The following is a 15121-nucleotide window of genomic DNA, read 5'->3' on the forward strand; positions in this document are numbered from 1 at the left end:
AAAAGAAAAAGAGCCCTGGGGATGAAGGAAGAGGTAGAGTGATAATAAATGTTTTTTCTATTAATCTAGAGCAGCAACTATCTTTTTCTGTTTTCTATTACTTTAAGAAAATAAAACGTATAAGTCTTTTTTAAGGCTCAATGCCATACCTAGAAGTTTAATGTCCTCTCTTTCCTCAACATATGAGCCAACAACCCTGTGGTTTAACACATTCTTTCAGTCCCTCTTCCCACTGATCAGTATAATATCCTTGATAAACCAGACCAGGGGATGAAGAAATATCTCTGGCAGGGTCACTGCTAACTCAGCTTTCAGACTGACACATTGAACCCATCCAGCTCTGTGTCGTTCGCCTCATGAATTACTAGATGGATAAAACAGCTCGGGCATGATCAGAATGACACACGATGAGTTACTTTCTTAACACACGCACATACACACACACACACACACACACACACGCGTCTGGGGATTATATAATATCTATCTATCCTTCTGCTGCTGTCGTCCGCGACTGCAGTCCATTATGCAAACTGATTGTTATCTTATCTGATGAGTAATGTGTCACTCTCTGCCAAGATGAGATTAAGCTTTTCAGTTAGATCTGATGCATTTATATATTTATATATTTATATATAAATACAGTACTTCCTCCTCTGTTAAAACGAATGAAGGCAGCCCACTTAGGCCTCATTTTCCTCATTATTTTCTAAATGTGTACATTTAATCCATGTTAATAATATTAGCATGGATCAAAGGTGCATGTCACTCATAAAAAAGTAATCTACAAAAAAAATGTAGACATTTTTCATTTACAGCGCCCAACTTTTAATTGGCGTTGCACTGAACACTTAAAAAATGAGGAGCATTACCATCCTTTCCCCTCAAGTCTGATCCCAATCTGAGTCTTTTTGTTTTTTTCTCGAAGCAAGATGTCTCACCATTGCATTTTTAAACGTTTTGGCCTTTAAACTGTAAATGTCTTTTTTTCTTTCCTGTCTGTGACCTTGTCAAACACACCTGAATGACACAGAACAGCTGTGATTCAAACCATTTAATCATAATTTCTTGTTCAGGCATATGAGGCTGTATGCCGCTTATGAAACACATGCTAGGTAGGTTATACTAAGATCATGCTTGAGGAGGGTGCTGGCCTTGAGGAGAACCATATATTAGTATGCATGCTGTGTTTTTGCCTGTCGCCATTAGAATGTCGCACATGTTGACTCAGCCGCAGGGACACAGCTGTCCCTTAAAGGTCCAATCTGTCACTTTTAAAAGGTAGCGCTTATACTTGTATAATCAAACAGTTTGACTTATTGATGATTTTGTTTTGAGCAGACCATCATTTAAATTTTGGGTCAGCATTGATGCGGTGTTCACAAACAGGACTGAGTACAGTATCAGAATTAATTTTAAGTTGTACATACATAAAAAGTGAGATTTCTGTTTAAAAAAGCTGTCCGAACTCACATAAGTAGAAAGTGCCAGAGCGCAGAATGTAGAAGACCCAGAAACATTGACCAATAAATCACAAGAGGATCTTAAAGAGACAGGAGCGTTTCAGACAGAGGGTGAATACAGGTATATTCAGACTGACTCTATAAGAAAAATGTGTTTTTTGAACACTAAAGCATGTAAACCTGTTGAAATAGAAACACAGAATACAAGTATAGACCTGAAGTGACAACATAATATGGGACCTTTTAGATTGTGCTGCCATAGTTCAAAATAGCCACAGGGTTGATGCACAAAAAAGGCCATTAGATAATTGTTTACCGAGCAAAGTCTAATAAATCTGATTGACATGTATTGACTGGAATCTAGCAATATAATCAGGATTATTATTTTAGCCCTAATTGTGTAGCCATATTTGAGGCCCGACAAACGCTCCATGTAGTCTAAGTGCTTCAAATAAACAGTTGAGTACCCGAAAGTATCAAAAGGTCATGATGAGTGGCCATCGTCCATCATGGTGCTTTAGCAGTAAATACTGTAAATAAGATCCAACAATAGCTTGAGATGGCAGAGCTGAAGTTGCATCACATGTCAAAGATGCCCCTCAGCTGCAAAGGAGCAAGAGTACAACAGTAATGACAAACGGTAAATGTCTCAAATGTCCATCCGGAGTCTGTGTTTATCAGGGCTGCAGTCGATCACGTTTATTGCTATTGTGATTGTAAACATGCTAATTTGCTGTTATCACCCTGGGCGAAGGATAAAGTGTGCAGGAGCGCCGTAAACAAAGTCTAGTTAGTGAGGAGGACAGTCATGATGACCAAGCTGTCTCTCACAATTCAAGGCCCATTACACATTTGCAGCTGCTCTAAACCACACAAGCAGCAAAACAAAGGTGTGAATAAAGGGAACATATTATGCTCATCTTCAGGCTAATACTTGTATTTTGGGTTTCTACTAGAACATGTTTACATGCTTTAATGTTCAAAAAATACATTATTTTTCTCTCTCACACAATATTGACAGTATAAAGCAGTTTAACCTGCTTTGTAATAAAAACATTTTTTAAAAGGATCTGGAAATCGCTTTCACTGTAACACACACACAAAGTGTTTCACTCAGTCCCAACGATTCACAAGCAAACTCAGTGTGGTTTGCAAATACAAAACATCAGTCGCAAACTAATGCCTTTTGTTTTGCAAAAAAGAAACGTACCTACCATGCGAATACATCACGCTTCAGAAACAAATACAGTATGTTTTACACATACAATGGAACATATTTCTTCAATTTCAGAAAAATATCCTCTAAGTACAAACTAAAGTACAAGTACAAAATTCTACTGAAACAAACCCTGTCACATGACTTTTCAAGTGATCCACACAAAAACGCCAGTAAACTTTCTGAAAGTAGATTCTGTTTTTGTGCCGGAAGGCTTTCTTTTTTTGTAACTTGAAAGATTTTTGAACTGGATGTGACCTGTGGGGAAACGGCAGGTATTAACTGGACAAAGGTGGTGTGTTTACTGCACACACAAATCATAGCATCCCACCAATGAGAGCATTGGAACACACTGACCCTGGTTCTTCTGAATCCTGTTTTTAGATACAGAGTGACACAACCTCTCACTGCAGAATTTTTAAAACATGGTTCTACTGTACCTGAATCTTAATGAGTCCTCATCACATATGATTATTTTAAATAAACCACTGCTGTGCAGTTATATTACCTCAATGCAAACACCCTTAAAGCTAAAATCATCCTTGGTTGCCATGGTTTGCTTTTGAAAATATATCATTAAAGGTAAGTAAATAGCTTAAAATACTGATATATCATGAAATATCAGTGTGACCACCTTGGACTTTGAGTTCTCTCTTCACAGGGAGAGAGTTTACTGCCCAAGCGAGGTTCCTTTGGCAGGTTATTCACACTGGTTGATGAGTCACACTCCAGAAAGAGTGGAGGAGCATGAGTGGGTTCTCTGATGTTTGTAGGTTGACTACTGAATGCCTGAGACCTGCTGCAGTTTTAGCGATCTCTTTTAAACTATTAACAGCTGGGCTGAACTTTCTGAGAAAATAATTTGTTTTTGTGATTGTCCTGATCGTGTTCCATATTATTATTATTATTTATTATTATTATTATTTTTTTTTTTTTAAGAGCTGTATATTAAAACTTTAAAGGGTACTTTCCCATTGTTAAACCAACTCTGTATCATGGCAATGTGGGCAGTGTGTGCAAATAAACAGTGTTTGGCTTTCCTCCATGGTGGAAATTCCATTCAATCTATCTTGTAAATTACAAACTACATCTAGCGTTTCACTTTTAATACTTAATTGAGACTGAAATGAAAAAAACACTCAAGTCAAATGAATTTGTATATAGCAGAAAATCACAAGTTTACATCAAATTGCTTTACAATCTGTAGCATATAGACTTAGACTTTTCTTTATTGATCCCTTTGGAATGACTCTCGCAAGGACATTTAATTTCCAGTAGCTTACAAAAACAGGTGGTATAAAAAATACAGTATAGGGTAACCAATAGAAACATTAGAAAATCCAATAGTGGCAGTCCTTTCATACTTGTATGCCTGGCATTTTAAAATTTAGGCTGAAACGGATAACTGTTAGCTTCGTAAAAACACTTAACACAGTTTTTAAAGGAAAATGTTGAAATGCCGTTCCATTGTAATACCTTTTGCAAATGAAGACTTGGCTCCAACTTGTCCTCAAGAACTTCAGATTTGACTTGAGACTTGCTCTGCGAGACTGGAGATTTTACTCTCTCAAAGAAATAAAATAAGTGCCTTTAGGCCTGACTTGGACATGTTTCAAATGACCTTTTAGACCCAGGACTTTTAAAAAACATATTCTCAAGTGTTTTCCTTCCTGGCAGTGACTGCTTATTGTTCCAACATTTGACATGTTCTTGGCATTTTCTTCTTATCTTGTGCTTGGCAACAGCATTAAATGAAGAACATAAAAATGTGTTGGCAAGAAAAGATGCAAATTAGACTGAGTCCGCTTGGCAGTTCTCTTGGTCATAACGCAGTGGGACTCGTGCAGTGGTAGGTCCTCCCTGTGAATCCAAACTCACCATCTGCCCACAAATGGTTGAGGGTGGCTGAAGAAATAGATGTGATGCATCATTATCCGCTGACTGAGATGAATGATGAATGCTGGCACTGTCTACTTTCACCTCATTGGCAAACCCAGTCATGATTGCCCTTCTTTGTTGCAGCCTGTGTGTTTTATTTACTGCCATCACTGAATCTTCCTTTTTCCGGTGGCATTAGCATTTCTAAGGTTGCACCAACATTGTTTCCAGTTTCCAAACTGGGATGGTCAGAGGAATAAAGAGATTTCATGGCTTTCAAAGAGGAAGGGTTGATTAAAAATGCATGTGGGTGCTTTTTGTCATTACAGAGCCATCAGTGGTTGTAGGTTGACAATACAATTTCACATCATGGAAATGAATTAGGCTGAGCTCATTCATTATGGATGCGCAACGGTTTCTGGTTCAGGATGGCCATTGTGTCATTTCTAAATAGATGAAAGCCAGCTAGGGTCGCAGATAGCCTATAATGTATGTCAGCATGTAAAACATTTGCTCTACTGTCTGGCAGAAACCTTTCTGGTCGTGTCTGTGTCTCTCTGGGTCAAGCCCTCCTGTACATTATCACTGACTTTTAAAGGGGAAAATTACGACACTCATTTTTTCATTATGGCAGACAGGAAATGGCAGAAAACATGTGATGCGTTGCATAAATGTGAAATGTATAATCTCACAAACTGTGTTGCGATTTAATTGTTATGTAGCCTACTTTGTAATAAGTATGCTCTAGTTAGGTAACAGAGATTTTATCCCATGCCCTCCATTTCTGATAATCTTCTACTTTATTTTCTGGTTTACTGCGTGATTCTGAATTGCAGTAGTGTTGTGTCAGGTGAGAACACAGGGTGATTTCCCACAGTTGACACTAATCGTCACCTCAAGGTGTTTTACCTCTCGACATTTAGGTATGCTGATTTATTCTGTTTATTTCCCATTTAACTGTTTGTATTTACAGTTAGGTCTGATTTCCTGTGGTGTTTACTCAAGTTTCACCTATCAGTGTCAGAGCTGTCACCTGACAACTCTTGCTTTGTTCGCCAACACCCCTGGATCTCATGTTTATTCCCCGGCACCCTGCCTCCCAGTTCGCTCTGAACGTCTCTCCGCTCACTCCAGGCTTCGGTTTATTCAGCAGCATCTGAAAGGAAAGGCAGAAAGGCAGAGTGACAGAGTAGCAATACATTATTTTTTATTATCATGCTGCTCCACTGTGGCCACTGAAAGCTCCGCGCTCAGTTGCATCCTTCCTTGTTTGTGTTTGTGAAATCTGAAGCCATCCTTGTCACCTCGCCCACTCTTTCACTGCCTATTTACATGATGATCTGAGCTCTTGTGTATTTATTTACACCGTCACATATACATAACCGATGAGTCTGTTTGTGACACTGTTGTTGTGAACTGTGACTTTCTAATTAGTTCATGTAACAGAATTATAACAGGCTGACGAGATGACTCAAGATTTGTCAATGTTCATTTAGGCATTTAACATTTCTTAAACACCATGTTGCTCAAAAAGAACATTGTCTTTATCTTACTGTCTGTCTGAATATACCTGTATTCACTCTCTGTCTGAAAAGCTCCATTATAGCACCTGTCTCTTTAAGACCCTCTCCTGAAAAAGCCCAGTCTGCTCTGATTGGTCATTGTTTCTGGGTCTTCCGCATTTGCGCTCTCATCATTGCAGCCAGGGAATGACTGTAACAGCACTTATTAGCTATATATATATATTATAGTTGCGACATCACAACTGTACAGAAGTCCCGACAGCTCGTTTAAAGGCTCAGTTTCTGAATACGGGCTGTGTGCATTTCTCTGTCGGTTGAGCGTACTGAAGTGTAGAACATCCAAAGATTGAACTACTACTGTCTTCTTCTACTGTCTATCTCTGAACACGTTTTTGTTTAAAAGTATATTTTTGATGTTTTAGTATCATAATAACTTGAGTAAAATGTTTCTTTCTTTCTGTTTTTCCAGGTGGTGCTCGTATTTGCTCTCAGCATTGGAGCCCTTGTTATATACTTCATAGATTCTTCTGAGTAAGTATTTTTCTTAAAATGAAATCACTGCACTTCAGTTTTGATGCTACTCTGGCTTATATGTCACAATGAACCCTGTTTAACCTGTCCCACTGTAAAATATTTGAGAAATCAAGAAAACTAGGGCTGGGCAATATATTATTGTGAGATGAGACTTGATATAAATGTTGGATTGTGATATGAAATAAGTGTGGTCCTGGTTTGTGATGTCATTTTCTGAAGGTACCAGACTGTTCCAGCTGTTCTGTTAAATGCTTTTACCTACTAAATCATTATATCCACATTTCTGATGATTATTTATCAAAAATCACCTTGTGTAAAGTATAGTTAACCCTATAATATTGTCCCAATATCCTAATGGAGGTATTGGTTGAAAATATTGTGATATTCGACTTTCTCCAGCTCTACAACAAACTGACAAGTGGCCTTGAGTTTGAGTTTTCGGCCCCACTATGAGTCCTTTAGCTCAAAGCTTACAATAGCTTTATGAAAGTGGCATGTCGTCAGTTTTGTCTTTAGAAATATAGAAACGGACCAATTATGCTTATGTAAATTGTCTCAGAAATGCTCTTAAAATGATGTTGCTTCAGTTATAAAGATTATAATGGTTTAATGGAAATGTATTTAAGATATGTATGATTTAGATGAGCCTCAGAGACCTCAGCCATTAACTGGTTCCTACAGTCTCATAAATCCTCATATAATGCATATATACGGTAGCTCTGGCTTTAATTACATTGAGTGCTTTGTGCTCTATATGGTATTTGGTAACACGCACTTGCTGGCCGGTATTATCCCCTTCCAGGTATACTGCCCAGAGCTCTGGCGACAGTGCTCACAGATGAAATTTGCTTAATCTCTGTAATGAAAGGATCAGACTCACAAACAGGCAGGAAAGACCCAAGTTCCTGTTCAAAGCAATCACTGTCACTCATCGAACTGGAGGAAGCGGAAGACCCTTAGTTCTATGTGCGACAGTGTATACTGTTACTGCAGCTTCGTGGTGTTTGGACAGGATGTGCCATTAGGAAGTAGAGCAAAAGATAAAAGCTTTTATCAAGCCCAAAGGGAGTCTCCGCTGGGAGTAATGTTAAGGCAGAGAAGAGAAAAATGGGCCGTAAACTCGTGCAATCTGGCTCGTGGTCCCGGAGACAGGCATTCAGGTTATTTGTTATTTCATAAGACTGCATACAGCTGCGGGATTGGCTTGCTCTGATGTGGTTTGCGAGCATGATCTCATTTCATTAACTGGACAAGCGCAGGTAGAGTTACATCCACACCTATGCCATCTGTGGCCTCCTGTTCTCATAAGTTGCTTTTAGTGGCGCCGAATACCTTTATTTTTCACTTGATGGATGACCTTCTACATCTGTCTTTAAGCTTTTCACTCATAAGAAAAAGGGCATTGTTAAATACACAATGACATATGATGCCGCAGCACCTGTTCAATGACTTATATTCATCATCTCATCATTCTCATCGACTACGCTCTTTGTCCCAGTTTTTATTCAGTCTTGTCCAGGTCTTTCTATTATTCACACAGTATTTTTAACTACCTGTCAACCCAACAAGCCTAGTACTTAAAGCAGCCAGTTAGCTGCTCTCTCGCGTGCTTCTAAGTGACAAACTGTAACAGATACAGACCTTCCTGTAATTAGTCTTGTGGGGCTGCTGAGGCTCTCATATGATGGACAGACTGACCTGGCTGCAAGCGACAGAGAAATAGAGAGAGACATCCAAAGAGCTCAAACAATGACTTTTAAATTGAAGAAAAAGCCGGTTTGGTCCCACAGGGAGTTTTACTTCATGGGCCTGTAGTCGTGATTTACTTTCTTACTGTACTTTCCATGTAGTCATTTATAAGACACTGTGTTCTTTGTTTCAAAGGATCAGTGTGTAGGATTCAGGGGGATCTATTTGCAGAAATGTAATATGATATTCAGAATTATTTTTACATTATATAGCATTGTATGATCATCTGAAACTAAGAACTGAAGCTCATGAGGTTCTACTACGATGTGGAAAGGGAGGGGTATTCATTTGGTTGTAACCATGTCAGGATTACCCGAGTTTTCCATAACCACGGTTACAACGTGACGGTTTTATAAATGTGAGACTTGTAAAAGCTATATATAATATGGTGTCCTGATTCCTGCATTGTTGTTGTGTTCGGTTGAGTTTCGTCTCGTGAGTCAAGTGTGTGTGCACCTGTTTGTTTTGTGTGAGGGAGTTGCGCTGCTCACTAATTTGAAGCGTTAAAAAAAAAATACACCTTCAGCAGCATTTTGGATATCTACAAAATGATCAGTAAGTTGTTGCAGAAGTCCAATCCAATTTGGAACATGTGACACCAAAAAGTGACTGCAAAAGGTCCAACACTTTGAAGATGCTCCAACATCTCCGAGAGAATCACCCACCCGTTTATTTTCAAGTCAAAGTTAACTGACCAATTTAACGTTGGTAAGCTGGACCATAGCATTTTAAACTTAGCCAAGAGTAGTTCACAACGTGTTTCTGTTTACTTTCAGAATCTAGCAGGAATTGCAGTAGTTACCTGGATGTAACTCCAGTTCTATGAGTACATGCTGAACCCTCTATTTCCATACAAAGTAGGCTGATATGTTTCTTGTGCAGGACAGGACCAAAAGAATGAGTGTGTGTCTTTTTCCTTCCAAAGTGTTGAATAATAAATTCCCTGATTAATACTTCTGAAAACCTTGAAACTGTGATATTTCCTCTGACAATAATCGTAACATAAAAATCTCATATTGTGACTTAGTTATAACCTCATCAACATGTCTTAACGTTCATTTATGATCGATTAAGTTCAACATGTGTTCTAATTAGCCACTGACTACATCGCTCTGCCATTTGGTGCTGGGCACTGATTTTATTTGATGTTTTTTAAAGCAGAAAACTGATTTATATTCCTATAAGTATGGTGTTCAAAACTCCACTTTATTGAAGTCTTCAAAAACCTGTTTAAAGTGATCTGCAGGACTTTTTACCCTCAGTGGATTCAGCATTAAGGTTGTAACGCATGTGCATTGCCATCAGACAAAGTTAAGGTCTCCTCCTGTTTGATCAGAGTCTGAATTGAATGATGGAAAGAGAGAGACCAAAGCAGGGAGGGTCTGTGATCCATAACAGGCTTAGTCCTCTTCCAAACAAGGTCTACTGGAACTCAATTATTTATCACTGCAGGTCTGCCTCGGCTGTATGGTCTGTCACCCTGCTATGACAGGGATTTGCCAGGCTGACGTGTCATTACAGTGAATGAGGGCAGCACTATTTGGACTATTTACAGAGAATCCTAAAAAGAAGACTTTCTTACTGTCTTTATCTTCTTTGCACTTTCTGAAATGATCCAGATGCAAAGCAATTGAGTGTAACAGTTAAGTGAGTCTGTCTCCCCAGATGCACACTGTTGCGACAAAGCCTGCCATTGACCGCCTATTTCATCTGGCATTCTCCTTTTCCGCTATTTTGCAAGGGAACCATCGCTGCTTTGTGTCGCCCAAGATGATGGTGATTGGTTTAAAGAAATTCAAGCAAGCCAGAACATTTTTCCCCTTATCCCAGAATGTTAACTTTTGCAGCCAGACTTCTGTCCAGTGCTGACACAGAACTGCAGAGATAGGTCTGGCAATGCAAAACTGGCTAAAGAGCTGAGAGATGCAACAAAAGTAGGGAAAAGCAGCCAAACATGAATTAGAGTACAATAAAAATATCAACCAGTTCCCTTTACATTATCAGATAACCTGCAAAAGGTACAAGATTACGTATATCACTGTTTTCCAAAAGTGAATTCCATTAACAGAGGGTGTATTGTTTTGCTTTGAAGATGCAACAAGTAAAGAGAGATCATTCATGTTCTTCTGATCATACTGAGTATACATTGTGATGAAATCAAGAGGAACTGCTTTACCCATTATCTGACCATTTGAATCCAGCGCCTTTTACAGAAAGTTGACAACTTTTAGACGCACACAAATGCAGTAGAAGACTCAGGATATGATGTGACAGTTGTGTGAGAGTAGTTTCCTCTTCCACATCACTGAGCTCCTGATCACCCCAGTGTCACTGCTGTGCATCAGATCAGTTCGAAATAATCCCTGAGGTATTTTAATGTTATCTCATTCCAACTCCAGGAGGCCAGTATTTTATCAGAGTTTATTAGATTTTTTTTCTTTTTTTACATAACCCAAGCAATTTGCTTTAATCCGAATGGTATTAAACAGCACATGGGAGATTGTTGCTGCTGAGTGATGTGGTTGGCATCAGTGAAGCTTTTGAATGGGAGTGTAGAGATTCTGCAGGTAGAAGACTAAAAGAGCCATAAAAAACAGAATAACTAAACATATGAGGGGACATGACTCATGATAACCTGTGCTTTACGGAGGTGGTTCCCAAACTATTTGTTGTATTAAAATACAGTATTTATTTGAAGGCCCTCATCAAAGTCACATGTGTCCATGAATATTGTAATTTCCCCTTCTCAGATTTGTTTATTTGTATAACTTTTAGGACTGATGAGGTGAAATGATCCCTTGATTCACATGCAAAAGCAAAGATTACAAAGAAGTCATAATGTATTCCTGAAACATTTTTCTCTGAATTTTTCCTCAGATTTTTTTCTACCTCAAAAAAAGGCAGGGGTCCATCACTGCTTTAGGGCTGCAACTAATAATTTAATATCACTTAAGGTATAGATGATTGACAGTCTGTCCACACCCAAAAGATAGTTTACCACAGAAAAATAGTAAACTCACACATTTCTGGAAGTCTGAAACCATCAATTTTTTTTGTTTGGTAAACAACGTAAAGGTCCCATATTATGCTCATTTTCAGGTTCATACTTAGAGATTAGATTATGTTTGTCTTTATTTAAATGTATTCACCCTCTGTCTGGAATGCTTTGTTTTAGCGCCTGTCTCTTTAAGACCCCTCCTGAAAAAGCCCAGTCTGCTCTAAATGGTCTGCGTTTTCAGGTCTTCTTCTGCGTTCTCGGCATCTCTGTACCGTCGTTAGAGCTCGGGAATGACTTTAACTACACTGTAGCAGCACTTTCTACCTATATATAGTATAGTTGTAACTTCACAACTGTACAGAAGTCCAGATGGCTTGATTAATTACACTGTTTCTGAATACAGGCTGTGTGCATTTTTCTGTGGATTGAGCGTTTTGATACTTTCCCCGTATTTATACAGCACCTCGACCTACTTTATATTTAAAAAGACTCACCTTTTACAGTATGGGACCTTTAAAAGTTCATATAACAATATTGTTGTGCATTTATTTTCTGGCAAACAACAAATTGATTTATGGACTGTTTCATCACTAATACAATTAATCATCAAAAAAATCTATTATGTTACATTTTTATTCATTTAAGTTAACTATTCGTTCAAATGATATCACAGCTCTACACTAAGTAACTAACTGTCTCTCTGTCTCTACCACCTTCTTTTATTTTGAATGTACTGTAAACCTGTGTTTTCATTTTAGGTGTGAATCATATTTTGAGAAGATATCTTTTAACTGTCAGGTCATCATTTTAATAAATAATTCTACTAACCTATTGCAGTCCCATTTACTTGGTTAATTATTTCTCTTTATTTGAATTCTTAGTGCCAGATACAAGCATTTTGAGGGTGAGACTTCACTGCATTGCTAGCATTTGCTATGGCTGCCTGATTTCATAAAAGAAGACATGAACCCTGCATGCATTTAACCCTTAAACTACTGCCTTGGCTCTGCATTTCCATTATGTTTTTTTTTAAACCTGAAATGTCTATGAGATCGGAAAATGCAGGCCCGAAAGGAAAACGGCACCATTTTCATCATGTGATCTTGCACCTGGAATATGACATTATTTGCAGTTATTTAAGGGTTAATCAGGTGTCTCGACAAGTTATTGCTTGTGTGACAAAAAAATGCATGTCCTTTCTCAACAGAAAAAACATTGGAAAATACCAACTATTGCACTTTTTTCAACACTTAAGTTCCTCTTCTTTTTGAAATCTTAGAAATGGAAAATGGAAAAGAAGAATGCTCCTTTTATGTTTTTTTTCACTGTTGATATACCGTATATGCACTTTACCAACACTTCCCTCACTTGATCATGAATATCTGTATGACATTAACATACTTCATTTCTGTCTCTCATAGTCCTATCGAATCCTGTCAGAACTTCTACGAAGACTTCACGTTGCAGATCGACATGGCATTCAACGTGTTCTTCTTGCTGTACTTCGGCCTCCGTGTAAGTACAACTGATGCTGCCTAGCTTTTAAAAATGTGCTTGTTTATTTGCACTCTTATCTGTGCACCTGAAAACCGTGAATCTCACCTTTAACCCTCAATTTCCATCAGTTCATTGCGGCCAATGACAAGCTGTGGTTCTGGTTGGAGGTGAACTCAGTGGTGGACTTCTTCACGGTTCCCCCGGTGTTTGTGTCAGTGTACCTGAACAGGAGCTGGCTCGGTAAGGTTGCTCACATCTCTTACGCAGGCTGATTAACAGACCATGCAGTGTACAGTGGATCTTTGGGCTTGTGTTTCCCAGGAGTCTGTGCTGCCACCCACTGGATTTAACAATTTTGACATCTCGGTAAAAGGTTCCAGATCTCAGCAAGTCACTAAAGCTGAAAAAAACCCCTCTTAATAAATAACAGCCATTGACATATGCACACCGACAATATTAGCCATATAAGTTTGATGATTTTGTCATGAAATTAATTTTACAGGATGCTGCATGACATGCATGAAAAGTCCCCATGATTTTCCTTATTACTGTGGAAATACAGTAGTGCATCAAATCAAAATCTCTGCAACGGCATGAGATCTGAAAAGCATGGCGACTCAAAAGCTTTAGAGCCTTACTCATCAAACTAATGCTTGTTCGCATGACAACATTATCAAATATGGTATGGCTGTCATGTGGTGTGCCATTTAAATGTGCAAGTAGATTTAAATGAACATGTAATTGGTTTCATGTCTCTGGCCATGTGTTGTGGGCATTGTGCTGCAGGGGTTATTCACATGCCCTTCGCCTCTCTAGCAGAAGCTCCAGCACACCTGTAATAACCCTCGAACGAAATAACGCTGCGATTGACAAATACACGAATGGAATACAAAATCATAGTAATAAAAAAGGTAAAAGACTTTGTAGGGCGCTTGAGCGCTACAATGGAAATCATTCTCTGCTAAATGTGTGAAGCTCATCACTGGGAGAGGTCTGTGAGGAATTACAGGATTAAAGGGGATCATTTTTGTTGCAGCATTAAAGCTTTTTATAGCTGCTTTTTCTTCTCCTGTCAGCTGAGGAACTAACCTGCCATGTAGCCAGCACCGCACCCTTTACTTTAATGTCAATATGACAGCTTGTTGGCTACAGTTGCATAAGGTGCATGTGTATTTCCCCTGGGCTGATGTGACTTACGGTGTGAAGACTGGTTGCTGGTTCTATCTAGTGGACATACGAGAGTATGACAGTGTTGCCATGATTTGGGCAGAGGTGCAGTCCATATCATTGTTAGTTGCATACTGATAGTTATTGGTGTTAGACATTTTATTGCTATAGTTTACGCAAACAGTGCTTATATTCAAGCAAGCTGATATTGTTTTTAAATTTACATCCAACTCACTGCATTCAGATTTGTCCCTGTTTTTTCTTGTGGTTATTTTATGTGCAACTTTTCAAGATGTGTGCCTCTGGTATCCTGTTTTAAATTTAAATATAATTTGTATACACATTGGCTATTGTTTTACTATTTAGTACCTTTATGTCTCTTATGATAAAGCCTGCTTTTCCCTTTTCTACACAGATACCATGCTGTTGTTTAGAACAGAAAGATAGATCCAATCACAAATTAATCCCTCAGACCCCTCATCTGCTGCAGAGACTCTGTTAGGTCTGTGTGCAGGGAAATATGTGTTACGACCGAGCCACATACTGAACAATATATATAAGGATAATACAATATAAACTGACCATGACATGTGACGTTTTGGCTTTAAAGTTGGTAACAAAAGGTTTTGAACCAATCATGTTAGAATAGTGAAAAGAGTTGTAAGTTAACAGGTCACAGGAGAATTCAGTTGCTCCATGTGATGCTGGTTTTGTGTTTGTTTGTTGAAGAATTTGTCACACATATGATGGAGGATAAGAAAGATACTCACACAATATTGCAACAGTTTTTCTACACGATTGTTTTGGCTGCATTTACCAGAGTTCCTGAGTTAAACAGTGTGAGCATTACAGAGATTCTGTTGTTACTGTTACCATGGTGTTGTTCTGTTGTTACCATTTGCGTAGGCATTGCTCTTTTTCTCGTGCAGTTCTTCTATTTTCTGTATTTCACACAAACCAAAGTGCAGCAGTTCCTGTCAGTCTCTGAACATCAAATATAAAAATCATTCATGCACATACTGTATATGACCTAATACAAATCTGCTAAATCTGTATCCAAATTTCAAAGAGTTTTGTTGTTCAAATGAACATGAAG

General features: G+C 38.5%; 1 protein-coding gene across 6 annotated transcripts in view; it reads left to right on the forward strand.

Moving 5' to 3' along the window:
- LOC310960719 (calcium-activated potassium channel subunit alpha-1a-like) overlaps positions 1-15121 on the forward strand; it is an 85700-nt gene that overhangs the window by 27643 nt on the left and 42936 nt on the right. For all 6 annotated transcript variants that reach the window (XM_083932488.1, XM_083932490.1, XM_083932492.1 and 3 more), the window contains exons 3-5: positions 6550-6611; positions 12783-12876; positions 12987-13098. In XM_083932488.1, the coding sequence (XP_083788614.1) occupies positions 6550-6611; positions 12783-12876; positions 12987-13098 (268 nt within the window). The remainder of the gene's footprint in view (positions 1-6549; positions 6612-12782; positions 12877-12986; positions 13099-15121) is intronic.

The sequence above is a fragment of the Echiichthys vipera genome, assembly GCF_963691815.1.
Source record: "Echiichthys vipera genome assembly, chromosome: 18".
Lineage (NCBI taxonomy): Eukaryota > Metazoa > Chordata > Actinopteri > Perciformes > Trachinidae > Echiichthys > Echiichthys vipera.